Source organism: Natator depressus, chromosome 6, assembly GCF_965152275.1.
Source record: "Natator depressus isolate rNatDep1 chromosome 6, rNatDep2.hap1, whole genome shotgun sequence".
In the NCBI taxonomy this organism is placed as follows: Eukaryota; Metazoa; Chordata; order Testudines; family Cheloniidae; genus Natator; species Natator depressus.
This window is the reverse complement of record NC_134239.1, coordinates 13,859,513-13,886,231: the sequence shown is the minus strand read 5'-3', so window position 1 is coordinate 13,886,231 and position 26,719 is coordinate 13,859,513. Positions and strand designations below refer to the sequence as shown.

The 26,719-nt window shown below is 54.4% G+C and overlaps 1 protein-coding gene across 1 annotated transcript; it reads right to left on the bottom strand.

The window, feature by feature from the left end:
• Positions 1–260: 260 nt before the first annotated feature.
• On the bottom strand, positions 261–26,719 carry SLC43A3 (solute carrier family 43 member 3). The gene is made up of 13 exons (XM_074954544.1): positions 26,648–26,719; positions 18,972–19,210; positions 18,263–18,392; positions 12,769–12,815; positions 11,812–11,888; positions 7,474–7,566; positions 4,432–4,571; positions 3,605–3,750; positions 2,494–2,676; positions 1,572–1,691; positions 1,207–1,393; positions 841–964; positions 261–532 (listed from the first exon to the last, which is right to left on the bottom strand). The coding sequence occupies exons 2-13, from the start codon at positions 19,159–19,161 to the stop codon at positions 323–325; spliced, it is 1,647 nt and encodes a 548-aa protein (XP_074810645.1). The 5' UTR covers positions 19,162–19,210; positions 26,648–26,719; the 3' UTR covers positions 261–322.

The following is a 26,719-nucleotide window of genomic DNA, read 5'->3' as shown; positions in this document are numbered from 1 at the left end:
AATAAATCTCTGTAATAAAAGAGAAGGAAATAGGCGGGATTGAAATACACCCTGCCAATAAGGGGAACTAGAATACACCTCCCATCACCCCTCCCTCCGCCACACACCCTGGGAGCAGGGAGAGGGAAAGGCTGGATTTATACCAACCAGGCTATACAAAAACCTAGAAAATCAAGTATCTGTAAAAATAACCCATCGTGACCCCCCACCCTGCCGCTGGAGAGGAGCGAATGTATGGCTGGAGCGGATGGTGACAATGCTGGGCTGGAGGGACACAGCTGGGGACTGGCTGGGGCTCAGCTGCACTCCTAATTCCCTTTCCTCATTCCCTTTTGGTCGGGAGGAGCCCTTGAAGATTCCTGCTGGGGGTGGGGGGTCTGTTGGATGACTCCACACCAGCCTTGGCCAGGGTCAGCGGGTGTGAGTCAACGTGTTGCTTTTTCTGCTCCCTCTCCCGGTGCTGGTACTCCCGCAGCACCACCAGTGGGCTGATGAAGGCCAGGAGGATGATGATGATGAGGCCAACGTTCACCTGGATGGGAAAATCAGGTTCTGAACAACACAGAAGTGGGGTGTCAATAAAGTTCCCCAGGTCCTGTATGGGGCACCCCCTGTCTCTCACTGCAGGGTGTCGATAAAGTTCCCCAAGCCCCAGACGGGGCACCCCCTGTCTCTCACTGCAGGGTGTCGATAAAGTTCCCCAGGCCCCAGACAGGGCATTCCCCGTCTCTCACTGCAGGGTGTCGATAAAGTTCCCCAAGCCCCGACGGGGCACTCCCTGTCTCTGACTGCAGGGTGTCAATGAAGCTCCCCAGGTTCCAGATGGGACAGGACACTCACATAGAAGGGGTCATCGCTGAGTGGTCCCTTGATGAGTGCGAAGCAGGGGTACTGAAGGAGTGACACCACAGCTGACATGCCCATCACCAGCCCATATAGCTTCCCAAAATGGTCCAGTGGGAACCTGTGGAGAGCCGACCCGGGGGGGGCGGTAGGGGAGGAGGGTGTTACAGATGTGGGGGGCATTGCTGTGAGACAGGCCAGAGGTGTACCCTGCCCCACTGCCAATGGCTGGGCATCTCTGTGCCCTGCCATCCCTCCCCTCCATTTCCTTTCCTCCACCCCAGCTCTGCACCCCTGCCCCTTTCTGCCCCCTCCATGTCTAGGATCTTCCCTCCCCCAGCCTGTGCCCCCCAGGTGACTCACGCGATGGCCAGGAAGGCGGCATTGCCCCCGTACAGGAAGGAGCGGCTCAGCACCTGCAGGATGAAGGTGGCGTACTGCACTGGCAGCACTGGCACGGAGGCACACACCGAGAAGGCCACGCACTGCAGCACCGTCACTGCCAGCGACAGGACGCAGGAGTGCAGGTCCGCCAGGGAGTCTGAGCCACCTGAGAGACAGGAGACACACTGGCAAGAGGCAAGGGAAAGGCATGGGGCACTGGCTGCGGGGAAGCTCGCAGCACCGGGATCCCGGATGGGCACTGGCTGCGGGGAAGCTCGCAGCACCGGGAGGAGCAGCAGTGGGCAGAGCTGGGTCCAGCAGCTGGTGATGGATGGGGTGATTACCTTTGGCACTGCCATCCTTGCTCTTCCCACGTTTGTGCCGGTCTAAGATGAGCCCGTTCCAAGGGGCGCACAGGACCCCACAGAGCTGGGTGAAGGCGAAGGCATTGGTGTAGGTGCTCACTGGGAACAGAGACAGGCAGCAAGACATAATGCTTGAGACTCCACCCCGCATGCTCTGCTCACTTCCTGATCCACTGGACGGGAGGATGGCCTGCATTGGCCAGGCACTCCTGGGTCCCGCACCCAGCCCTGGGTGACCTTGGCTAAGCAACTGCCCCTCCGCCTGCCTCAGTTTCCCATGTGTGACAATAGTACCAAGCTCATCAGGTCACTCGAGACACTGGGCAGGAAGGGCCAAGGTTTGTACTTGTTCCAGCCTCCCTCCCCTCCTCTGAAGCCTACCCCATTCTCCCCTTCAGTTCTCCTCACTCCATCCATACCAATAAGTACAATGCATTCATCAGACAGCAGGGGGCAGAACTGCCCAGCTCAGAGACATCGCTGCCTACCCAATCTTACCTACAAAATCTCTCTTCATCCCACCTGTTCTATTTCCTCCCTGGTTCCCTCCATCATCTCTCTCCATCCCTGTCTGCTCCATTCCCTCTGACCTTCCCTCGATCATCTCTCTCCATCCTTGCCTGCTCCATTACCCAATCTTTCCCTCAATCATCTTTCCATCCTTCCCTCTATCATCTCTCTCCATCCCCACCTGCTCCATTCCCCCGTCTTTCCCTCGACCATCTCTCTCCAGCCCCGCCTTCTTCATTCCCTCTGACCTTCCCTCGACCATCTCTCTCCATCCCCACCTGCTCCATTCCCCCGTCCTTCCCTAGACCATCTTTCTTCCCCCTCTGCCTGCTCCATTGTTCTGTTCTCCCCTCCCCTGTACCCCGGCTGTGGTAGGCCAGGTGCCCCGTACCTAGCGTGGTGTCACGGGCGGCCAGGTGCTCCAGCATGGGGTTGAGGGTGCCGATGAAGAGGTAGTGCCGCAGCTGCATCACCGACAGCCACATGAGGTGCCAGAAGAAGAGCTTGGAGAAGACACAGGCCCGGAAAGACATGGCAGGGAGCTCTCCGTGGCCTGGCCCGGCCCCCGACTCTCCTGGGGATGGACACAGTGCACTCAGTATTAGCCCTAGATCTGGAGGTGGGGTGGGGGAGGGGGAGCCTGCACCCAGAGGGGGTGTAGTTTCAGAGTGGGGGCCCGTGCCTAGGCGATCCAAAAAGACAGGGACGCTGCAGGGGGCCTGAGGGGAGCAAGTGACCTGAGGCTGTGAAGGCTGGAAAGAGAATGAGGAGGGAGAGTAGGGATCAGCTCCCGGCCCTGCTGGTTCACCCCACCCCAGCCCAGGTGGTGGTGGCTGTCCATCCTGGGATCCTCCACAAACCATCCCCCAACCTCCCCTGCGGGCTCCTGTGGTCAGAGGTGCCTGCCTAGGAGAGGGACGACCCCAGGGAGCCCAGAAAGACGCTTGCATCTGGGCTGTGGCTGCCCGGGAACAAGAACAAAGGGCTGAGGTGGAGGTTAAGGGCGGGGCGGGGGGGGTGTTAAATGTGGGCTGTTGGGAGCTGGAGTGTCCCCTGAACTGGGCCAAAAGCAGGGTCAGAGGGCTCAGGGCTGCCCAAACTGGCCCCTGTTTTACCTTTCCGTTCTCTCCAGATGTCGCAGCACTGGCTAGTCACTGCAGAGGCTGGGGGGGCTGCCCTGCTCCCTTTGGGGGCACAAGGCTCTCCTTGCACCCATCTCAGACGGAGTCACTGAAGGGAGCTCACGGCATGAAGCAGGGGTGCTGGAGTCTCTGAGGTTTGGGCCCCAGAGGCAATGGCTTACCCCAGTGACAGAGTGAGAGCCTAAAGGGGGCGGTCCTCCAGGGACTGTCCCAGAGCACCAGACCTGTGGATCCGTGGGGGGCTCACTGGAGGCCATGGGTGCTGCAGGGGCAGAGGGGATTTTGGGGGCATTTCTTGGGTGGGGCCCCAGGAGGCAGAGGAGGAATTTGTGGTGGTGGTGGGGACTTCTCCAACCCTACCTTTGCCCATGATGGCTTTGCCGGCATCAGCACCTCCTGGGCCCACCTCCGAGCATGGGTTGCTGGGCTCGTGGGCTCCATCACCCAGGCCTGGCCGCTGCTCCTCATGGGTATGGTACGAGCACCCCTGCCTCTGGCACCTCAGCCTGTGGGCACAGCAAGCCAGTCACTGCCCGCCACAGCCCAGGGCATGGGCAGAGACGGCACCCACCCAGGCCCACCACTAGGACCAGCGACCCCCATGCAAGAGCCGAGGCTCCCCAGCACCCACCAGTGCTCACCTGCAGCATGGGAGCAGCCCCGAGGCAGCATGGCCTGGGGGCCAGGGGAGAATCGCTCCCAGGGGTTCAGCACTGGTGCTGCCAGGACTGAGCCCCATTCACCCAGCAGAGCCCATTCCCTGAGAGAGGGCAGCAAGTGTGCAGTGGAGTTACAAGACAGACTGCGATGGAGGCATCCATGGGAAGCAGATTGGGGGGCACAGAGCCCAAATGGGGGACAGAGAGGTCCACAACAGGCAGATGGGGGGGTGGAGGGGCTTGGGGGAGGCAGATGTGGGGACAAAGAGGCGCATGGGACACAGATGGGGGATGGACAGCGCAAAGACACCTATTGGAGGCAGATGAGGGGTGATGGGGCCCATGGGGAGCAGAGGGGCCCACAGGAGGCAGATGGGGAATGGAGGGACCCATGGGGGGCAGAGGGACCCAGGGGAGGTGGGGGGGGGTGGATGGAGGGACCCAGGGGAGGCAGAGGGGCCCACAGGAGGCAGACAGGGGATGGAGGGACCCATGGGGGGCAGATGGTAGGGGTGGAGGGTGACTCACCCGTATGTGTATCCTGGGGGCAGCGGGTAGGGGATGTGCCACCTAGGCATCAGGAAGAAGGTGCGGGTCAGGTGCCAGGCACTGCAGGCCGAGAGGAAGAGGAACATGTCTCGCAGGGTCAGGCCTTGCTCGTACATCAGCTGGGGGCAGAGGAAGTTGTCAGCGGGTGCATACGGGGCCAACCTAGACTCAGTGACTTGTATTGTTCTTAGGGTGCCTCCCAGAGGCTGCAGCCAGGATTGGGGCCCCCATTGTGCCAGGCCCTGCACAGACCCCCACTGAGATCAGGGCCCCCATTGTGCTAGGCCCTGCACAGACACATAGCAAGGGACATCCCGTGCCTTGAAAAACTCAGTCTAAACAGATAAGGGGAAACTGAGGTATGGGGAGGGGAAGTGACTCAACCTGCCCCCTGAGTCAGTGACAAGGGCAGGAATAGCTCCCACATGGCCTGATTTCCAGACCCGTTGTTTAACCACATCCACACTTCGTCCTGCCCTCATCCCAACAGCCCAGCACCTGTCTGCCCCTGAGTGGCTCAGGTGCCCTTCATACATTTCAGCACAGGGCTGGAAGATCATCACAGGATTATTTCTCTCAGCCAGCCCTCGCTGCGGAGACACCTCAAGTCGGTTGTTCCCACGCAGCGTGTAAATCCCATGGCAGCGCATGGCCTGGAGAAGGGTAGGGGGGAGAGGAACAACTCACAGCCCAAGCCAAGGGAAAGAACATGGAAGCAGTGGGAATCTCCGCAGCTAGGATCTGTGCAGTGTCCAGCCCCACAGGGCCCTGATCCTCAGCTGGGGCAGGGCCTGTCTCTCCCTGTGTGTCTGTGCAGCACCTTGTTCAACGGGGACCTGATCTGAGCTGTGTTCCAGGAGCTACTCTACGTGCTCTAGTGTCATGAAGTGGCTTGCCCATGGGCTGGAGAACTGGGGCTAAGCCAGCCCCTTACCAAATGGGCCCCATCTGGGAGGAAGCAGGGCTTCCGCGGCTCCCAGCATGCGGGGGTGACAGAGAGGAGATGCTCAGGCTGAGCCAGAGACACAAATCTGAGACACTGTGGCTGGCTTGAAGCAGCAAGACTGGCTCCCGAGGAGAAGCGGCCCAACTCTGGGAACGAGGGCCGGGAACCCCCTAGCTAAGGGGCCTGGTGGGCTGGAGTGTACCAAGGGACTGAAGAAATTGGGTGGGAAGTGTTTCAATTTTCCTCTGGCCTGCGTGAAGTTGTTGGCATAGGGCGCCCTGTGAAGGAGACCGCAGGGGTGGGTTGCCGCAGAGGCACCTCTGACCACGAGGGGGTGCACAGGAGGCAGTCAGTGGACAATGTGCTGCACCTGGCTTCAAAACGGCTGCCTGGGGTGGCTGCAGATGTGCAAGGGGTGCAGGGCACCCTAAGCCAGTAAAGCCTCTCTCAGGAAGCTGATCCCAGCTACACTTGCAGCAGAGAGAAATGGGGTACTGGAACCTGAAGACTCGGAGGCATAGGGGCCACCTGGCCTGGTGGGGGGCACCTAGCACACTAAAAATGCACCACCAGGGGCAGAGCACCTCAAGGCCTCTATGGAGATCAGAGCCACCCTGCACTAGGTACTGTAATCCAGAAAGAAAAGGAGGACTTGTGGCACCTTAGAGACTAACAAATTTATTTGAGTATAAGCTGTCGTGAGCTACAGCTCACTTCATCGGATGCATTCAGTGTAGCTCGCGAAAGCTTATGCTCAAATAAATTTGTTAGTCTCTAAGGTGCCACAAGTACTCCTTTTCTTTTTGCGAATACAGACTAACACGGCTGCTACTCTGAAACCTGTAATCCAGAAGGAGACAGTTCCTGCCTCGGTGAGCCAACGCCATCTACATGGACAAAAGGCAGGAGGGGACACTGAGGCACAGAGAGGGGGTGGGACTAGCCCAAGGTCAGAGCAGGAGATAGAAGCCAGGTGTCCTGAGGTCCAGCTCTGTGCTCTCTCCACTGGGACACACTGTCTTTCTACTCTCCTGGCTACGGACAGCCCCAGTCCTGCTACACACACCAGTGGTTTTCTCTGGTACCCTTGCTGGACTAGAGCTGACTTGCAGCCCAATGTTGCTCCCTCAGAGGGGCAGCTGGGGCTGGGCGCTGGCTGAGCTCAATCCTGCACAGGTGAGGCCAGTCTGGGGGAACAAGAACACAGTGCAAACCCCAGGGGGTGTGCAGGAAGGGTGATAAGAACCTGAACATTTGCATGTCACAAGGTTTAGGAGGTGGCTGTATCTAGGGAACTCCTTGCTTAATGGACCCCAAACGTGTACATTTAACCTTGCCCTCAGCCCCCATGCAGCAGAGCTAATTTTGATACAATCCAAGTTGGCACGTGAGCGCTAAGACAAAACAGTGCTTAGACAATGTGAGAGCTGCAAGCTTAACTCTAGCAGCTGCCTCTTGTCGCTGGGCCAGCCAACATGAAACTCACCCCAGCGCTACCAGGTCAAGGGTTTTGAGAGGAACCCCAGAACACACCCAGCATTCCCCCTGGTCAGCTGTCTCCCTCTGGGGAATCCCAGAGCAGGCCCCGCATTCCCAGAGTCTCTGGGGGGATCCCAGAGCACATCCCACGTTCCCAGGTGCTCAGGCCTCTCCCTCTGGGGGCTCTCAGAATACATCCCACGTTCCCTGGGACTCAGGCATCTCCTTCCGGGGGACCCCAGAACACTCCCTGCATTCTCCAGGGCTCAGCTCTTTTCCTCCGGGGGATCCCAGAACACACCTTGCATTCCTAGGGTGTCTGGGGGGATCCCAGAGCACTTCCTACATTCCCAAGGGCTCAACCCTCTCCCTCCGGGGGGATCCCAACCCTCCAGTTGCTGGCTAACTCCATCACTGGTGGGACCCGGGACCTGCCAGATCCAGACTGATGACAGAGGAGACATTATCTGATATTGTGACACTCAGGCTGGGGTTTCCAGGAGGTGTTCTGACCCACTCCTCCCACCCTCCCTATTGTTCTTTCCTCCAGCCACCTCCTCTTCCCCCATCCCAGGAGCTAGGGCCCAGGGGCTCACCTTGACCACTAGGAAGACGGCGGAGGACGAGTCGAAGGCCCCATTGTAAAGGGTGATGATGGTTGAGCGGTGCTTCCCAAACAGGTTCCCCACCTGAAGGAACGATACACCCCCACACCCAATCAACACCACCCCAAGGGCACCCCAGTCCTGCCAGGCCACAGGGACCATGGGATGGGGGCTGATTGAGCACTGTGGGGTCTGGGACCCACAGGGAGCTGGATGGGGGAGGGTGGCACCATGTGGCCTGGGGTGCCTAGGGAGCTGGGCTGCGGGCTCCTGCAGGGTCAGGGTTCCCCCAGGAGGCTGGGATGTGGGAGTGGCACTATGGGGTATGGTGTCCCTGCGGAGTTGGTCTGAGGGGGGCACTGTGGGGTTGGAGATCTCCCAGGGAGCCAGGCTGGGGGTGCTATGTGGGCTGGGGTCTCTGGGGAGCCAGGCTGAAGGAGGGCCTGTTCTCTGCCTCCATTACTCAACTGGCAGCTGTTCTGGCAGGGCAGCTGGAGCTGGGGGCATCTGCTCCCATGAGGATGCCCTCACCCCCAGCTCTCTGCTTTTCTGCGGGGGGCTCTGATTCTATATACTATATATAAGTGGGATTTTGATTGGATTCATGCTAACACAAAAAAAGAACAAAACAATCATTTGTGGCCCCTGCTGACACTGATTTTGTCCCCGTTTCTGAAGCTTTCACACTTCAAGTGTAATTAATTTTTTTCAGAGACTTTCAGTTGCTGGAGACAGGGGTGTGAATTGGTGGCACTAATCGCCGTTTTCCGGCTGCTAATGGTAGTACTGCACAGTGCTTTATTAGTATTGTTTGAACCTCCCTTCAACGGGATGTCACGTTCGAGAAGGAACGCTAAAGTTAGAAAGCGAAAACACTAAGCAAGCTACCCAAATGTACAAACTATTTCTCTGCTAGTACGGCTTCTAAATCACCTTCCAAAGATACCAGGTCAGATTACTCCAAAAATGATAATCACAGTGAAGCTATGGCTTTGAACTTCTTCCCTCAGGAGAGGGCAAAAGAAAAGGCAAGCATTCCTGAAATCCAGGACAAATGTCACGATGAAAGAGAAGACCCACTTTTCCTTCCACCTGTCTGAACAGAAGGTGGAGAGACGAGTCGTGATAAGGAGGATAAAGTGGCCATTAAGATAAACAAAGATCTGGATAAATGGCCTTTGATAATGGAGGAGTTTTGCACGCAGTGTGTGGAGGAAGGTCAGCTCTCTTTTTGAACTGCATCCTGGAGGGAAGTTTTAAGGCTTGTTGTGACAATTGAGCTTCTTGCTGAATGTGGTTTAGCATTTAGAGGAAGGAGGGACATTATCGGCTCTCCTGAAAATGGAAATTATCGAGATATTCTTGAAGCTATTGCCCGAATATGATCTGTGTCTACGTGAGTGAGTTAAACACAATGGAAACATCCTACTTGTTGAAAACAATCTGTGATGAGTTCATTGAGCCAATGGGATGTAAGGTTTTGGAATTCATTGTAAGTGAAGTCAAAGAGGCGAAATACTACTCTTTGATCACAGGTACAACTCCTGCTATCTGTCATTTTCCGATATGGCTTGCTCATATCTGGCACTGTGTGTCTCGTTGGGTTTATACCCATCAAAAGCCACACAACAAAGTCGCTCTTCCAGCCCGCGGACCCTTTATTGGACACAAACAACACTGCTATTGAAAACTGCAGAGGTCAATCCAACGATAATGCAAGTTACGGGTCTGGAAAGTATGAAGGTCTTCAAGCTCAGATCAAAAGATTAAGCCCACTAGCTGGGTACGTGCCACACACAGCTCATCTCTGAACGTAGCTGGAACGTGTAGCATTGATGCATGCATGAAAGCCATAAACTTTCTCTGTTTTGTTCAGAAACTAAAATGTTTTTGTTTTGCAGCATCACCCAGGCGATGGCAGCATCTGTGCAAGAAGCTGACCAAGAGTAACCAAGTAACTCTCCTTATCCTGAAAACCCTGCCAGATACAAGCTGGTCCTGTCAGGCTGAATCTTGTAAAGCAATTGTAGTGAACCGTGAGGACATTCAACATTGTTTCAAAGAACAATGGACAATGCCGAGGAAAAAAGTGAAACTCAAAGGAAAGCGCAACCACCTGCACCTTATGAGTGCCCTATGGAATGGGATATTAGAAAGGCTGGACAAAATTAGCCTAAGGATTCAAAAGCCAGGCCTGGGTCTTGTCATTGCTGTTCATTTGCTGCCTTCCTTGCAAGAATTCACCACAAGCTTCCGATCTCAGTTTGACTATTTTGAGATGCAAGCGAAAAGAATTGGGAAGTGAAGGTGATGAGTCCTACATGCAAACCACAAATGTTCTGTAACCCAAATACTTCCAGATGGCAAAGTGAGGAAGGAGGAAATCGGAAGTTGAGTGCTGTTCTCCTCTCCTCCACCAGCTAAGTTGGGAACTGAAAAGAAGAAGTGAACGTTATGCTGAACTGTCATGCATGCCAGCACTACTCAACGCTTACCCAAATGATTTAGAGCCTCAGCTTGTCCCCGAAATGGATCAATTTTCAGCATTTATAAGATACTGTGATGCAGATGAGTATGCTCCTGAAATCATCACATTTTTGCACGACCAAGGCCTGAGTAACGTCTTCCTGACTGTTTGCATCATGTTGAGGCTGTATTGGGCTGTGCCCATGGCCAGCTGCGGAGCAGAGCGAGCGTTCTCAAAGCTTGCCTTAATACTCAAAGCTCGGGGGGAGAGATAGCTCAGTGGTTTGAGCATTGGCCTGCTAAACCCAGGGTTGTGAGTTCAATCCTTGAGGGGGCCATTTAGGGATTGGGGGCAAAAATTGGGGATTGGTCCTGCTTTGAGCAGGGGGTTGGACTAGATGACCTCCTGAAGTCCCTTCCAACCCTGATATTCTATGATTCTATGAATACAAAAATGTCGTCTGCCAACGATGGCAGAAGCAAAGCCCAGAGCTCTTGCTATGGTGGCAGCTGAACGGGATGCATTTCGCACACTGCCATTTGAGGGTACAGTCGCTGAATTTTGCAGCACTTAAAGCTTGCAAGATGCCAGTTGAAACGTTCAGCCTTTCATTTGACTCGCATTGTTCTATGTTTATCCAGGCGTATGTACCCTGCTCAGCATCTTTGCTTCTCTTTCTGTGTCATGACCAGGTGGGCCTTTCTCTGGGGCCATCTCAGTGTCCCCTCCTTTTCCAAAGTTCTCTCCCCACTTCGGAACCGTACTCCAGCTTTCCTGGGTTCTCCGCTGTGGGGGTCTCCCACTTCAGGGGACGTTCAGTCTCATAGGCTCCTTATAAAGATCTGATTAATATATGGCGGTCCGGCTGGCTGGACCCGGGGCAACAACTCACTGCTGTGGTGCCTCCTGTTGGTTGTCCAGGGAATTAGCTCATTTCAGCCAGGAGCGCCCTCCGCCGGTCGGTGTCTCACCTGCCGCTGGCACTGTGCCCGTTCCAGACCCCGGTGCCCTTCTAGCTTAGGGTTCTGCCCCCTGGCAGTACCCCCTCAGTCTGGGTCTCCTCTCCCTGGGGGAACTCCCAACCCCAATTCCCTTCCTTGCCTCAGTGGCTACTGTCAGTCATTGTCTAGCCCCCGCTCTCTGGGGCAGACTGCAGTCTGTACACTCATCATCGGCAAGGGCCGGGGGGTCGGACCAGCTGCCTCTGTCTAGGTCTGGGCTACTCCTCTGCAGCCTTAGTACCCTTTCGTGGGCCTTTACCTCGGCCTGCAGCTCTGCTAGGCTGGAGCTCCCCAGCTCCCTCTGCCCTTGCCCAGCACTGCTCAGCCCTAGGTACCCTCCTCAGCTTCCCAGCAGCCAGGTCCTCCTCTCTCCATGTAGTTAGAGAGAGTGTCTACAAGTCCATGTGGGCGGCCGAAGCTTGTCAGCTGTTCCCTCTCTCCGGTCTGTAGCAAGAGAAGGCTACCTTTCCTCCTGGCTGCCGCCCCGTCTGTGCCAAGCTCCCCTTTTAACCTTGCTGCCTCAGGCTCTGCAGCTGGGCCGATCCGGTAGTGCTTGAGGCCAGAGGAGCTCCTGAACCTTGCCCAGATCGGGGTGGGGGCATGTTCCATCCCAGCCCTTATTCAGTCATGTACAGGACTTGTTGATTGCCTCCAAAAACCATTAGCCCTGGGCCTGCAATCTCATCAATCCAGCCTTGCTCTCCCCAGGGGGACCAACAGGAGGCAGCAAACCCCCCCCCCTCAGTAGGCCCCTTCCTCAGTGCCCAGCTAAAAATCACTCAGCCATTGCTTGGGGCAGCCCCCACCCCATGGCTGGCACCCCCGGGGGAGCCCAGACGGAGGGGGGTGGGAGGGTCAGACCTGCATGTTGGTGAGGATGAGGAGGATCCCACCGATGGAGAGCAGACACATAGCCGGGAAGAGGATCAGCGCAGTGGCTGCGGGGGACACACAAGCACCACATGTCAGGGAGCTGCACACCACAGACACGCACCATACACCGCACACACCAAGGCACCAGGCATGCACACAGACAGCAAGTGCAACACACACACAGGGACATACACTATCGGGCTTTTTAACAAGCCCCAGTGAGTGTAACACACACACACATGCACAATCATGAGATATAACAATTCCTTGCGAGTGTAGCACACACACACCCATCTGGCCTCAACAAACCCCAGTGAATGTACACACACACACAGAGTCAGGTCTCATAACAAGATGCAGCGTAACACACACATGCACACACACAAAAGTAGGCCTCCTAACAAGCCCCAGCGAGTGTCACACACACAAAATTGGGCTTCATAACAAGGCAGAGTGAGTGTCACACATACACAGACCCTGTCGGGCCTCGTAACAAGCCCTAGCAAATGTCACACACACACACGCTGTCAGACCTCATAACAAGCCCCAGCGAGTGTCTCACACACACACACACACACACACCCTGTTGGGCCTCATAACAAGCCCCAGCTAGTGTCACAGACACAGACACATCTGTCAGGCCTTGTAACAAGCCCCAGCGAGTGTCACACACACAGACACAGAGGTAGGTGCCCAGCCACACTCGCCCAGAGGGGACTCCAAGTGACGGTGGCTCAGGACTGGCTCTCTCTGCCCAGCAGGAGGCAGAGCTACGCCCAGAGCCCAATCACAAGCGGAGACAGAGTTACTGGCCCAGTGGGGGTGCTCCTACACTGAAGGGCTGGGTCCCCCCAGTGCTGCCATGAGGGTGCTTGGTGCCCCAACCCCAGCTCAGGTCATCAGGAAGTACCCTGCCCCATTGCGCCCCACATGCAGAGGCCTCACCTGCTGTGGAGAAGGCAATAAGCAGCGTGCCGCTGGTGTAGAGGGATCTGAAACACACATATACAGGGCTATGCTGGGGGAGCGACTGGGGGTGTGGGGCAGAGGACACCCCCTCCCCACTATGGCTCCTGTCCCACATGAGGAGGCTGCAGCTCCCATCACAGCTCTGATGGGATGGGGGGAGTAAGGGAGGGGCTAGCTGAAGGCAGTGGTGGAGTAGACAGTGGGGGAGCTAGACACCTGGGGTGCAAGGGGGGCAGGGAGAGGGAGTGGAAGGAAGAAGGAGGACAGGGAAGGGGTGATGGTGGGGGTGGGGGGCAGGGAAGGATGGGGGACAGAGGCAGGATTTAACCCCACAGTCAAGGCAGTGGAGGGCAGGAGACAGGGCTGGGAGGGGGGCCCAAGTGAGCCAGGAGCCGCAGGCCGGAAGCTGCAAACACTGGTTGTACCCCAGGGGATGCTGGGAGCAATAAGAGCCGGTTGGCTGCGCACAACAAGGCACGCTGGCGGAAGGGACGGAACAGGTGACACTACGTGGTGGCTGGGGCAGAGCTGGGTTGGGGTCAGGGGGCTATTGGTGGGTGTTGGCAGCTGGGGCACAAATGGTCACAGCATGGCCCTGGACACTGGGGCTCAGGCCAGTCAGCTTGTCTGCACCTGGGAGACTGACCCCAGTACTGCACTGCTCTAAGGAGTGAAGAACCCGGTCCCCCAGGGAGTTACCCTGGTCTCAGGACAGCCAGGAATGGTACAGCCTGACTGGTTAATATACCTGGGCAGACCTGCCCTCAGTTAGTGCCCTTCCTGAATGGGATAGATAGATGGCTAGATGGATGGGGTGCTTGTAGACAGATGGATGGATGGATGGATGGATGGATTGGGTGTATGTAGATGGATGGATAGATGGATGGATAGATGGATGGATGGGGTGTATGTGAGTGGAGGGATGTATGGGATGGATGGATGGATGGATGGATAGATGGATGGATGGATGGATGGGGTGTATGTAGATCGATCAATCAGTGGAGGCTATGTCGATGGATGGATGGATGGATGGATGGATGGATGGAGTGTATGTCAATAGATGGATGGATTGGGTGGGTGGGGTGTATGTCAATAGATGGATGGATAGATGGATGGATTGGGTGTATGTGGATGGATGGATAGATGGATGGATTGGGTGTATGTAGATGGATGGATAGATGGATGGATGGGGTGTATGTGAGTGGAGGGACGTATGGGATGGATGGATAGATGGATGGATGGATGGATGGATGGATGGATGGATGTGGGGGTGTATGTCAATAGATGGATGGATTGGGTGGGTGGGGTGTATGTCAATAGATGGATGGATAGATGGATGGATTGGGTGTATGTGGATGGATGGATGGATGGATGGATGGATGGATGGATGGATGGAGTGTATGTTGGTGGATGGATGGATGAGGTGTATGTGGATGGATGGATGGATGGTGTTAGGACATAGATATTCAGGCCTGTCTGCAAAGGCCTATACTTTAAGAATGTAGGTATATGTTTATCATTTAGCTAGTTATAGAGGTATAAAAGAAAGAATCAAAATCAATGTCTGACTGTATAAGGCCTTTTCTCACTGTGACAGTCTGAGGCCCTGTTCTTAGGCTAAGGCCTTTGGCTAAGACGCAGAGGCAGCCTTAAGCTGGGAAGCAAACGGTCACATCCTCACATTCCAAACCAGTCACACTGAAATAAGGTGCTATTGGGCTGTTGGGAATACAATCCTGTCCTGATCGTGCCTATCACCTCCAGAGAAAGGGAAGTGCCTAGAAGGCACTTTTAAAAAAGGGAAGAAGGAGGATCCTGGGAACTACAGGCCAGTCAGCCTCACCTCAGTCCCTGGAAAAATTATGGAGCAGGTCCTCAAGGAATCAATTCTGAAGCACTTGGAGGAGAGGAAAGTGATCAGGAACAGTCAGCATGGATTCACCAAGGGCAAGTCATGCCTGACTAATCTAATTGCCTTCTATGACGAGATAACTGGCTCTGTGGATGAGGGGAAAGCGGTGGACATGTTGTTCCTTGACTTTAGCAAAGCTTTTGACACGGTCTCCCACAGAATTCTTGCCAGCAAGTTAAAGAAGTATGGGCTGGATGAATGGACTATAAGGTGGATAGAAAGCTGGCTAGATTGTCGGGCTCAACGGGTAGTGATCAATGGCTCCGTGTCTAGTTGGCAGCCGGTATCAAGTGGAGTGTCCCAGGGGTCGGTCCTGGGGCCAGTTTTGTTCAATATCTTCATAAATGATCTGGAGGATGGTGTGGATTGCACCCTCAGCAAGTTTGCAGATGACACTAAACTGGGAGGAGTGGTAGATACGCTGGAGGGTAGGGATAGGATACAGAGGGCCCTAGACAAATTGGAGGATTGGGCCAAAAGAAATCTGATGAGGTTCAACAAGGACAAGTGCAGAGTCCTGCAGTTAGGACGGAAGAATCCAATGCACCGCTACAGATAAGGGACCGAATGGCTCGGCAGCAGTTCTGCAGAAAAGGACCTAGGGGTTACAGTGGACGAGAAGTTGGATATGAGTCAACAGTGTGCCCTTGTTGCCAAGAAGGCCAATGGCATTTTGGGATGTATAAGTAGGGGCATTGCCAGCAGATCGAGGGACGTGATCGTTCCCCTCTATTTGACATTGGTGAGGCCTCATCTGGAGTACTGTGTCCAGTTTTGGGCCCCACACTACAAGAAGGATGTGGAAAATTTGGAAAGAGTCCAGTGGAGGGCAACTAAAATGATTAGGGGACTGGAACACATGACTTATGAGGAGAGGCTGAGGGAACTGGGGATGTTTAGTCTTCAGAAGAGAAGAATGAGGGGTGAGTTAATAGCTGCTTTCAACTACCTGAAAGGGGGTTCCAAAGAGGATGGTTCTAGACTGTTCTCAGTGGTAGCAGATGACAGAACAAGGAGTAATGGTCTCAAGTTGCAGTGGGGGAGATTTAGGTTGGATATAAGGAAAACCTTTTTCACTACGAGGGTGGTGAAACACTGGAATGCGTTACCTAGGGAGGTGGTGGAATCTCCTTCCCTAGAAGTTTTTAAGGTCAGGCTTGACAAAGCCCTGGCTGGGATGATTTAGTCAGGGATCGGTCCTGCTTTGAGCAGGGGGTTGGACTAGATGACCTCCTGAGGTCCCTTCCAACCCTGATATTCTATGATTCTATGTAAAAGGAAACTTAGTTTGATAGCATCCTGTCTGGCAAGAACTCACTTATCAATAGCTGGGATGTGAAATCCTCATTTCTTTCAGAGTAGCAGCCGTGTTAGTCTGTATCCGCAAAAAGAAAAGGAGTACTTGTGGCACCTTAGAGACTAACAAATTGATTTGAGCAGCTCAAATAAATTTGTTAGTCTCTAAGGTGCCACAAGTACTCATTTTCTTTTTCCTCATTTCTTTGTTGTTCTATCACTGTAGTCCCCATTTCCCTATTGTTTGTCTGCATAATCTCTGTCTGGTTCTGTGATTGTTTCTGTCTGCTGTATTATTCATTTTTCTGGGTGTAAACTAATTAAGGTGGTGGGATATAATTGGTTAAATAATCATGTTACAATATGTTAGAATTGGTTTGTTAAATTTCAGTAAAATGATTGGTTAAGCTATAGCTAAGCAGAACTCAAGTTTTACTATATAGTCTGCAATCAGGAAGAAAGAGGGGGAATGGGAATGGGGGTGGGGGAACTGGAATCATGTTTTGCTAAGGGGGAGGAAATTGGAATCATGTTTTGCTAAAGGGGGAATGGGAACAGGGACACAGGCAAGGTTCTGTGGTGTCAGAGCTGGGAATGGGGACACTAAGGAAGGAAATTGGAATCATTTCTTGATGGAAGTTTACCCCAATAAACATCAAATTGTTTGCACCTTTGGACTTCGGGTATTGTGGCGCTCTGTTCATGCGAGAAGGACCAGGGAAGTGAGCGGGTGAAGGAATATGCCCCTAACAGATGGATGGATGGATGGATGGATGGATGGATGGATGGATGGATGGATGGGGTGTATGTTGGTGGATGGATGGATGGATGGATGGGGTGTATGTAGATTGATCGATCAATGGAGGGCATGTCGATGGATTGATGGAGGGTATGTCGATGGATGCAGATCAATCAATCGATTGATGGAGGGGATGTTGATGGATGGATGGATGGGGTGTATGTCAATAGAGAGATGGATAGACAGGTAGCTGCCTGCATTCTTTCACCTCTCGGGCGCGGATCAAGACCTCGGGAGGGCAAAGGCATATGTCAGAGGCCCAGGCAGTGGGTGGCTAACCTTAGCCCTGTGGCAGGGCTTGGATCCCTAGGAGGGGGCTGGCTGAACCCTGCCAAGCACAGGGGGAGTGGATGAGCCCTAGTGGGGGCAGGTGGCACCTGGAGCCTTTTGCCTGGAGGCCAGTGGGTCCAGTTAGTGCCAGTACCCCCCACCTCATAGCCGGAGCCTCCTCCCCAGCCCAGGCAGCAGGCCTTTGCTTTGACTGCCATGGGCTCTGGGGCTGGCCCACAGCATCCTGGTGAGGGAGCTCAGCTGAGCGGGAGGGACTGGAGCTGCAGAGCTCCCAGCAGAGCCCCAGAAGCAGCAGCCCCAGCTCTGCAGTGTGGACGGGTGAGGGAACAGCTTGTGGGTAAGCAAGCAGTGAGCACTTCCTTCCGGGCACTTGTTGAACCTTAGCAATAGCCTGCTGGCCATGCTCTGGGGTGCAGGGGAGTTAGCCCAGAGCCAGCTGCACCAGTGCCCCTGGGCCTAGTCGCATACAGGACCTGCTGACTTAGTCCCTGGCTAGTTAACAGATACTAACTCAGCCAAGGAGAAACAAATGAGCTGCAGGTTCCCTGGAGCCCTAAGGGCAAGGGACAGCTGGCAAACATCGGGTCCCAGCTGTGGGGAGGGGCCTGTGCTGGGGGGGCTGACCCTGTGAAAGTGTGGAGGGGGGCTGTGCTGGGGGGCATGGTCTGTGAGGCTGGCTGCTACAGGCACTGATCTGTGGGCCCAGGCAGGGCCGTGCTGGGCGGGAGGCAGATGGGCTCACTGGATAACCTGGGCTGGGCGTGGTCCCTGATTTTCACAGCATTGTGGGGAGAGCGAGGAAGAGAAACAACCAAAGAAAGAAAGAGTGGGGAGGGATGGGGATCCTGTCCTGGGGAACCTTCTCTCCTCCCCCCGACTCCATGGGGTTTATCCCACACACGCACACTAGCCAGACTCATGGAGATGAGGCCTGGCTCCAGGGGGGAGAGCGCCCCATCCCCCACCCCCGGGTCCCCAGGGATCCTAGGGGAGGGGTTCCAGAGGGGATTCAGTTCATGGGGAGGGATCCAAGAGGAGGGTCCCAGTGGGGTGGGGTGGGACCCAAAGAAGGTCCTAGTGGAGGGGGGTAAGGGTCGCAGTGGGGGTGGTGCAGCAGCCCAGTGGGAGTATCCCACGGGGTGGATCCCTGGGCCCCCCTCCCCCACACTCACATGGCCAGCAAGCGGGCTGGCACAGTGCCAAAGCGGTCAAAGATGTAGCCGGTGGGGAAGGTCATGAAGTTGTTCATGAAGGAGCCGACAGTGAAGATGAGTGACAGCTGCTCGTCCTGTGCCCGGCAGTCTGGGGAGAGCATGGCCTGAGACACTGAACTGACCAACCCATCCCCACAGCTCCCACATGCCCCTCATGGACTCTGACACCCCCCCCACACACACCCCCCTACCTGGATCCCAACACCCCTACAGGACCCTAACATGGATTCACCCCCAGACACGGACCCCCTGCCCTGACACCCCCATCCCATCCCATCCACACGGCCCCCACGCCCGATACCCTCCCTCACACCATTCACTCATGGCCCCTCACATGCCCTCTCCTCCGCCACACCCATGGCCCAAGAGGGTGTCTAGGGGAAATGGGTGGCACTGGGCCAGAGGGGAGCTCAAGGTTGGGAACCAGAAAAGGAAGGAACCTTAATTTAGGGATATGCAAATGAGACAATGCATAGTCCTGAATATGCAAATAAGGGTGTTGCATTATTTGCATATCCTCATCAGCCTTCTGGCCCCGGTGCAGCACCTGAGATGGAGACATCCCCCTATCCCCCCGGCCCCTGCTTTGCTGCCCCATCCCCCTCCAGCACTGCCCACTCCCCTGCAGCGCTCACCCCTGTCACTCTAGTGCTGCCCCCTGCCGTACCTGGGCCCTGCGTGCCATTGCCCGTGCCATTAGCCGCCGGCACACACAGCTCCTCGAAGTAGTGCATGTCCTTGAGCACATAAACCAACGAGGCCCAGCCAAAGATGATGCCGGCAAAGCAAATGCATTCCAGCAGGCCCGAGAGCAGTGTGCCCAGCCGCTTGGCCAGCCCTGCGCCCTGCTCCTCCATGGCACCCTGTCTGCTTCCCTTCTGCTCCTGGGAGGGTCCCTTTCTGAGCCTGGAACCACAAAGAGACACTCCAGGAGGTCAACAGTTTGCAGAGAGAGCCCATGCCCAGTGCTGAGATGTAGCTGCTTCTGGGGAAGGGGGGGATCAGATGTTCATACAGGGTTCCCCCATCCAACACTGAGATGCAGCTGCCTCGGGGGAAACCTATATCCTAATATGTGGGCTAGGAAAGACGTTGGTAAAGTACAGGTGAGGAACAGTCAAATGTAAGCATCCCGTTTAAACACAACACATGGATGTAAGCAACTGCATATAGACAACATGCACAAGTGCTTATACACAGATGCTAGACATCTAAATACTAAGCTGGATGAACCTGAGTGCCTGGCATTAGTGCCAGTATCCCCCACCTGATATAACAGGCAGCACAGAAATTTGATGGAATGAGGATAATCCATGGGACACAAATACCAGGTAGGAGGGTATGAGAGAGCAGGGCGTGCTGGTGGGGGAGTGGCACTGTATGGGAAAGAAAGCAACAAGTCAAATAAAGTAAAAATCTTAAACTACTCAAACAGTTCTATGGAAACTCTATGGATAGAAACTCCATGCTTGAACACTGAAAGTACAGCAATAGGGATATATTACCGAACATATGACTGTGAAATGCTCAGGGACATCAGGGAGGCTAAAATAACAGAAAACCCAATAATAATGGGGATTTCAACTTTCCCCATATTGACTGGGTACATGTCACCCAAGACAGGATGCAGAGATAAAGTTTATAGACACCATAAATGGCAGCTTCTTGGAGCAGCTAGTTCTGGAACCCACAAGGGGAAAGAGGATTCTTGATTTAGTCCTCAGTGGCACACAGAATCTGACCTCGGGGTGAATACAGCTGAACCACTTGGTAATAGTGGCCACAATGTGGTTAAATTTTGCAGCCATGTAGGGGAGGAAATACCAAAAAACCCACCACACTCATACTTAACTTTACAAAGGGGAACGACAAAAATGAGGATGGTAGTTAGATGGAAATTAAAAAGAGTAGTGCCAAGGGTAAAACACCTGCAAGCAGCATGTAGATACTTACAAACACCATCCTAGAGGCTCAGACAAAACCCACCCCCCCAATCCAAAAAGATGGCAGGGGGGCTAAACAGCGAAGTAATGGAGACTGCTAGAGGCAAAAGTAAGGAACAAAAGATGTATCCAGCTGGAACCACAGGGAAATTGAGTGTGGCAAACTGGAATTAACCCTCTGGGAAACAGGCCAGCGCATGGGGGGAGGTCTTGTGAAAAATGCCACTGGATCCTCCATGCCCTTGGAAAGTTCAAGAGACCTTGGTAGCATTGGGATTAGCACTGACTGTGTGAGGACAGCACCCCCTACTGATCCTCTGTCCCGCTCCCTGCAGCACAGCGCCCCCTAGCATCACACTGGGGCACTGGTGTCAGCACTGACTGTGCAGGGACAGCTCCCCCTCGTGAGCCCCTGCCCTGCTCCCTGAAGCACAGCGCCCCCTAGCGCTCAGGTCTGCACTGACTCTGAGGAGAGTGTGCCCTCTACTGAACCATTTGGGTTTCTCCCAGTCCCCCATCCCAGAGCTCCCCCGACTTAGTGGGAGGCCTGCAGGGTCAGAGCGAGTTTCACTTCCCCAGCGGAGACGTCTGTATTAGCTGCCACCTGCACAGAGCCAGGGGCGGATGGGTGTTGGAGACCCCAGGGCATGGCCACTAGTTAAGTCGAGGGGATAGAAGGCCATAAGGGTCGAGGAAGTCTCCCTGCTGTAGGCCTAAGGGCTTCTTGTCAACCCCCCTTAATAGAACTCAGGCCTGGCTGGTTTGAGTAAGCTCTTTTGCTCTTAAAACAATGTTGCAGTTGTAGATAATGCCTCATAGTGTAAGGTTTGCTGACGCCAAGTTAAAGATAACAGGAGAGACAGCTACAAGGCCAGACAGGATGTGCTGGTTGTTTAATTTGCTAGGAATGCTTGTTAGAGGTTGCAGGAAATAAACATTGTTTAACCCATATAAGGAAGGCAGAGTATTTGTGCAAAGCTTTGATTGGCTGATGTGTAGTGCAGTAGCATTAAGGAATATAAAAGTGTGTGTAATGACCTGCTCTGATGTGCAGGATTTGAGATATCTCTCCCTGTACCTTTGGAATTCCAAATAAACTTTTATGCTTCTCCACCCTGTTGTGTTTATTGGGTGACGCATACCGGGCAACGAACCCCTGCTGTTGTTTTGCCTCTGGGCACTGGGTGCCGGCAACATGGGGGATCAGTAGGGGACACGTGCTGAGCTCAGTGCAAATGAATGTGGCGGTGGGGAAAATGAGGGATATGGATCAGGGAACCAACAAAAGCCTCCCCCTCCGTCTCCCATGCTCCTCCCACTCCTTCTCTCTGTGCCTCTTTGCCCAGCCTGGACTATGTTGGGGGCTCTGGCACTGTGCCCAGGCTGAGGCGGAGCCAGTCGGGTTACTCCCTGCCCCCCAGTGCCGAGAATCAGCTCTTCACCCTGGGCAGGCTGTGCTCTGGGGACGATTAGGGCCTGGCCGGTGCTGGCCGAGCGCGGGAGCCAACACCTTGGGTACTGGCAAGGACAATCCTGTCAGGAGGATTTTAATGCTGAGCTAGGAAGGACACAGGGGGCACTCAGGGGCAGGGCCACGGGCAGTGATTTATGGCATCCCCAGGGGACCAGCTCCCTGGAGCCCCTTGGCAGGGTGACCTGGACTCAGCACTCCAGGACCCTGGTGGGATTATAGAGACAAAGCTGGGGGGCCAGAGGCAGAATGGCCCAGGGTCTAAATCACTAGCCTGCCGCTCAGGAGATTGGGTTCTAGTCCTACCTCTACTGGGTCAAGTCTCTGCCTGTGGGCAAGTCACTGCCCTGCTCTGTGCCTCTGTTTCCCCATCTGCCTTGTCTAATTGGAATGTGAGCTCTTTGGGGCAGGGCCTGACTCTCACTGTGTCTGTGCAGTGCCTGGCACAACAGGGCCCTGATCTCAGCTAGGGCAGGGCCTGTCTCTTGCTGTGTGTCTGGGCAGTTCCTGGTGCAAAGGGGCCCAGATCTCACTTGGTGCAGGGCCTGTCTCTCACTGTGTCTGTGCAGCACCTGGCACAATGGGGCTCTGATCTCTGGGTGCTATTGAAATAGAAACAGCAGCCAAGTGGCAGATGCCCGTAGAGCCCAACAAATTGTTCCCACTGAATCGTTTACTCTGAGCATTTCCCTCAGCCCCAGTCACAGGGGATCTGTCTGCAGGGCTGTGACCAGGAGGCTGGTGGGAATCCAGGCAGGGCCGCCCACACAGTGCAGTTTGTCATCCCCGCTTGGGCTCATGTGATGTAGCCACGTGGCACGAACACTGCAATCGCCAGCACCATGAGGACAGAGCCCGTCTGGAAACCAGCTGTTAGTGGCAGCAGAGCCCCTGGGCTGTGTAAAGGGACCAGGAGCAGGGCGGGGCTGGAATGTGCTTCCATAGTGCCAGGGAGAGGGGTCACAGGATTCCCTGCTATGCACCCACCCTTCGCCTCGCCCTTTATCTATCACATATGCACCCACTAGCCTTCCACCCTTCTGTTCGTGTATTCCATCCGCACCTGCCAACCCCACACACTGCACCTGTCCCCTACTCACCCTCTGTCTATCCATCCAGCCCCATACACTTCATCTTTCTTCCCATCTATCTCCCGCCCTTCATATGATGGTCATTATCACACTGTCTGACCACAGTATATACACCAGCGGGAAGGAAGAGGCAGGTGTATTCTTTAGGTAGATAGATAGATAGATAGATAGAGAGATAGATAGATAGATATCCCAGCCCCTAGGTGACAGCCTTCCCCAGCTCTGGCCTCTCGACTGGGGGTGCACGGGTGACTCATTAATGGCACGTTGCTGTACTGAAGCCTGTTCCTCTCAGCTGTGGGCGGTGGGAAATGTTATAAATAATCATCTGCATTTCTATGGCAGCGCCACATGCCACTCGCCAGGCGCTCCCCCCTCCCCCATGCATGGAGCCCCATCCCCATGGTATGTGCCTGCTCCCCAACTCCCCGAAACTCAGGCACAACCAGGGGCTGTCTCATTCCAGGCTACATACCCTGGAGCGAAGGCCAGATCCCCCTCAGCCCTGACCCTCATGCACCCTGTGTGAGTTGGCATGCATATGTGTGACACAACTGCCATGCAGCCTTTGTGAGATGTCACACATGTGTGTGATACAACTGCCATGCAGTGGGTGTGTGGTGTCATGTGTGTGTCATACAACTGCCATGCAGTGTCTGTCAGGTGTCACATGTGTCAGACATGACTGCCGTGCAGCATGTGAGATGTCATGTGTGCAATACGACTGACATGCAGTGTGTGTGTGAGGTGTCACACGTGTGCAATGAGACCCTATGTAGCATGTGTGTAACACAACTGCCGTGCAGTGTGTGTGCAACATGTCACATGGATGTGTGTGACATGACAACCAGGCAGTGTGTGTGTCATGCCCCCTTGCAGTATGTGCAACACAACCCTATGAAATGTGTATGTGCAATGTCACACACATGTGTAACATGACAACTGCACAGCCTGTGTGTGACCCAACAGCTGTGCAAAGTGTGTGGAGATAGATAGATAGATCCAACACTGACAATTTTGCAATCAAGGGGGGCCGGTTTCTAATGATTTGGGGGCAGGTCTCTGGCCTGTGTTATCCAGGAGGTCAGGCTAGATGATCACAACGTTCACGTCTGGCTTTGGAATCTATATGTGTGTAACACAGCAGCCACGTAGAGTGCCTGACACCAACCCGTGCAGCATACATGTGCCATGTCACTTGTGTTACCCGACCTCTGTGCACCATGTGCACCTGGGATTCTTCGCTTGCTGTCACCACCAGGGGCCCTGCTTTTCCCCAGGGCAAATGCCCACCCAACTCGCAGCCCCCAGCTTTCCCTGCAAGGAGCAGCCTTCCAGCCTGACACAGCCCAAGTGACACAACGTGCATTGCCCTGGGGGAGGAATGGCAGTGTCGGGACCAGCTGGCTGCCAGCCCCCAACTCCCTATGCATGTCACTAGGCATCACTGCTCTCTGCCCTTGCACATGCTCCGAGCTAGACAAACACAAACCCAGGGGCATCCTCCCCACTTCCCAGGGAGTCTGAGATCCCACATATAAGGCAGGGACACTACCAACTACCCTGTCCCCATCTTCCCTGGCTGGGGCACAGGGTCAGCGAGCGTAACAGGGGTGGACGCTGGAAGGGTGGTGGCACCAAGGCACTGACCATGGCCAGTGGCCTGGCTGCCCTGCTCCACCTGCAACCCAGCCCTCCCTTGGTGTCTCTCCCACTTACCTGATCATCTACCAACTCCATACATACCCCTCCATCTATCCATCCATCCGCAACACCCCATCTATCCATCCATCCAGCCATAGAATCATAGAATATCAGGGTTGGAAGGGACCTCAGGAGGTCATCTAGTCCAACCCCCTGCTCAAAGCAGGACCAATCCCCAACTAAATCATCCCAGCCAGGGCTTTGTCAAGCCTGATCTTAAAAACCTCAAAGGAAGGAGATTCTACCACCTCCCTAGATAATGCATTCCAGTGCTTCACCACCCTCCTAGTGAAAAAGTTTTTCCTAATATCCAACCCAGACCTCCCCCACTGCAACTTGAGACCATTACTCCTCGTTCTGTCATCGGCTACCACTGAGAACAGTCTAGATCCATCCTCTTTGGAACCCCCTTTCAGGTAGCTGAAAGCAGCTATCAAATCACCCCTCATTCTTCTCTTCCGCAGACTAAACAATCCCAGTTCCCTCAACCTCTCCTCATAAGTCATGTGTTCCAGTCCCCTAATCATTTTTGTTGCCCTCCGCTGGACGCTTTCCAATTTTTTCACATCCTTCTTGTAGTGTGGGGCCCAAAACTGGACACAGTACTTCAGATGAGGCCTCACCAATGTCGAATAGAGGGGAACGATCACGTCCCTCGATCTGCTGGCAATGCCCCTACTTATACATCCCAAAATGCCATTGGCCTTCTTGGCAACAAGGGCACACTGTTGACTCATATCCAGCTTCTCGTCTACTGTAACCCCTAGGTCCTTTTCTGCAGAACTGCTGCCAAGTCATTCGATCCCTTATCTGTAGTGGTGCATGGGATTCTTCCGTCCTAAGTGCAGGACTCTGCACTTGTCCTTGTGAACCTCATCAGATTTCTTTTGGCCCAATCCTCTAATTTGTCTAGGGCCCTCTGTATCCTATCCCTACCCTCCAGCATATCTACCTCTCCTCCCAGTTTAGTGTCATCTGCAGACTTGCTGAGGGTGCAGTCCACGCCATCCTCCAGATCATTAATGAAGATATTGAACAAAACCGGTCTGAGGACTGATCCTTGGGGTACTCCGCTTGATACTGGCTGCCAACTAGACATGGAGCCATTGATCACTACCCATTGAGCCCAACAATCTAGCCAGCTTTCTATCCATCTTATAGTCCATTCATCCATCCATCCATCCACATACAATATATCTATCTGCATACACCCCTCTATCAAACTATCTGCATGCTCCCCATCTGTCTATCTGCAGATACTCTATCAATCTATCTGCTTACACCCTATCTAATCTATCTATCCCATGCACACCCCTTTCTTTCTTTCTTTCTTTCTTTCTTTCTTTCTTTCTTTCTTTCTTTCTTTCTTTCTTTCTTTCTTTCAATTCTCCTCTCTCCCTCTCTCTGTCCCCCATCCCCAGATTATCTGGGAACCTCCTGAACAGTAACGCCTTCCCATCTCTCCCCCCTTTGCGCCCCATGCCCTCCCCCCAGTGTCTGAGTCACTCATCCTTAGCAGCAGCCAGAGCCACCCACCCCTCCCCCTACATCACTCACAATGCATCTGTTTTCTCTTAGACTATCTCTACACTAGCACTTTTGTCCGTAAAACTTTGTCACTCAGGGGTGTGATAAAAACACACCCCGACTGACATACGTTTCACCAGTAAAAGCGCCGGTGTGGACAGTGCTGTGTCGGCGGGACATAGCTACTGCTGCTCATTGGCGTTGGTTTAATTAGGCTGGCAGAAGACTCTTTCCCATGGGCATACAGTGGCTACGTGGGAGACGTTACATGGCGCAGCTGCTGCGATATAGCTGTGCCGCGGGAAGGTCTGTAGTGTAGACACAGCCTGAGCCACGTCACCAGCTAAGTATTTTCAAAGCCCCCCACACCCTTGCCCCTCCCCCATCCACCCTTCCCTATGTTGTCCCCCAGGTGCCTGGCTGGGCACTTGCGAGATCTGGGGTGGAGGGTGTCAAGCAATGGGGCAGCAGATGGCAGGGGGACAGCAGTGCCAGAGGGACACAGCCTACCTGACCCCTGCACAACCAGCATCCCCCTCCTCTGCTCTTGCCCCTCCTCCCGCAAATCTCTGGGCCCCTCCCAAAACAGGTGGACGGGGAGACTCACCGTGCGTCACCAGCTCAGGAGCAGGGCTGTTTGCATGGGGCTACCAACAGCATGAGAGCACAGCCAAGAAAC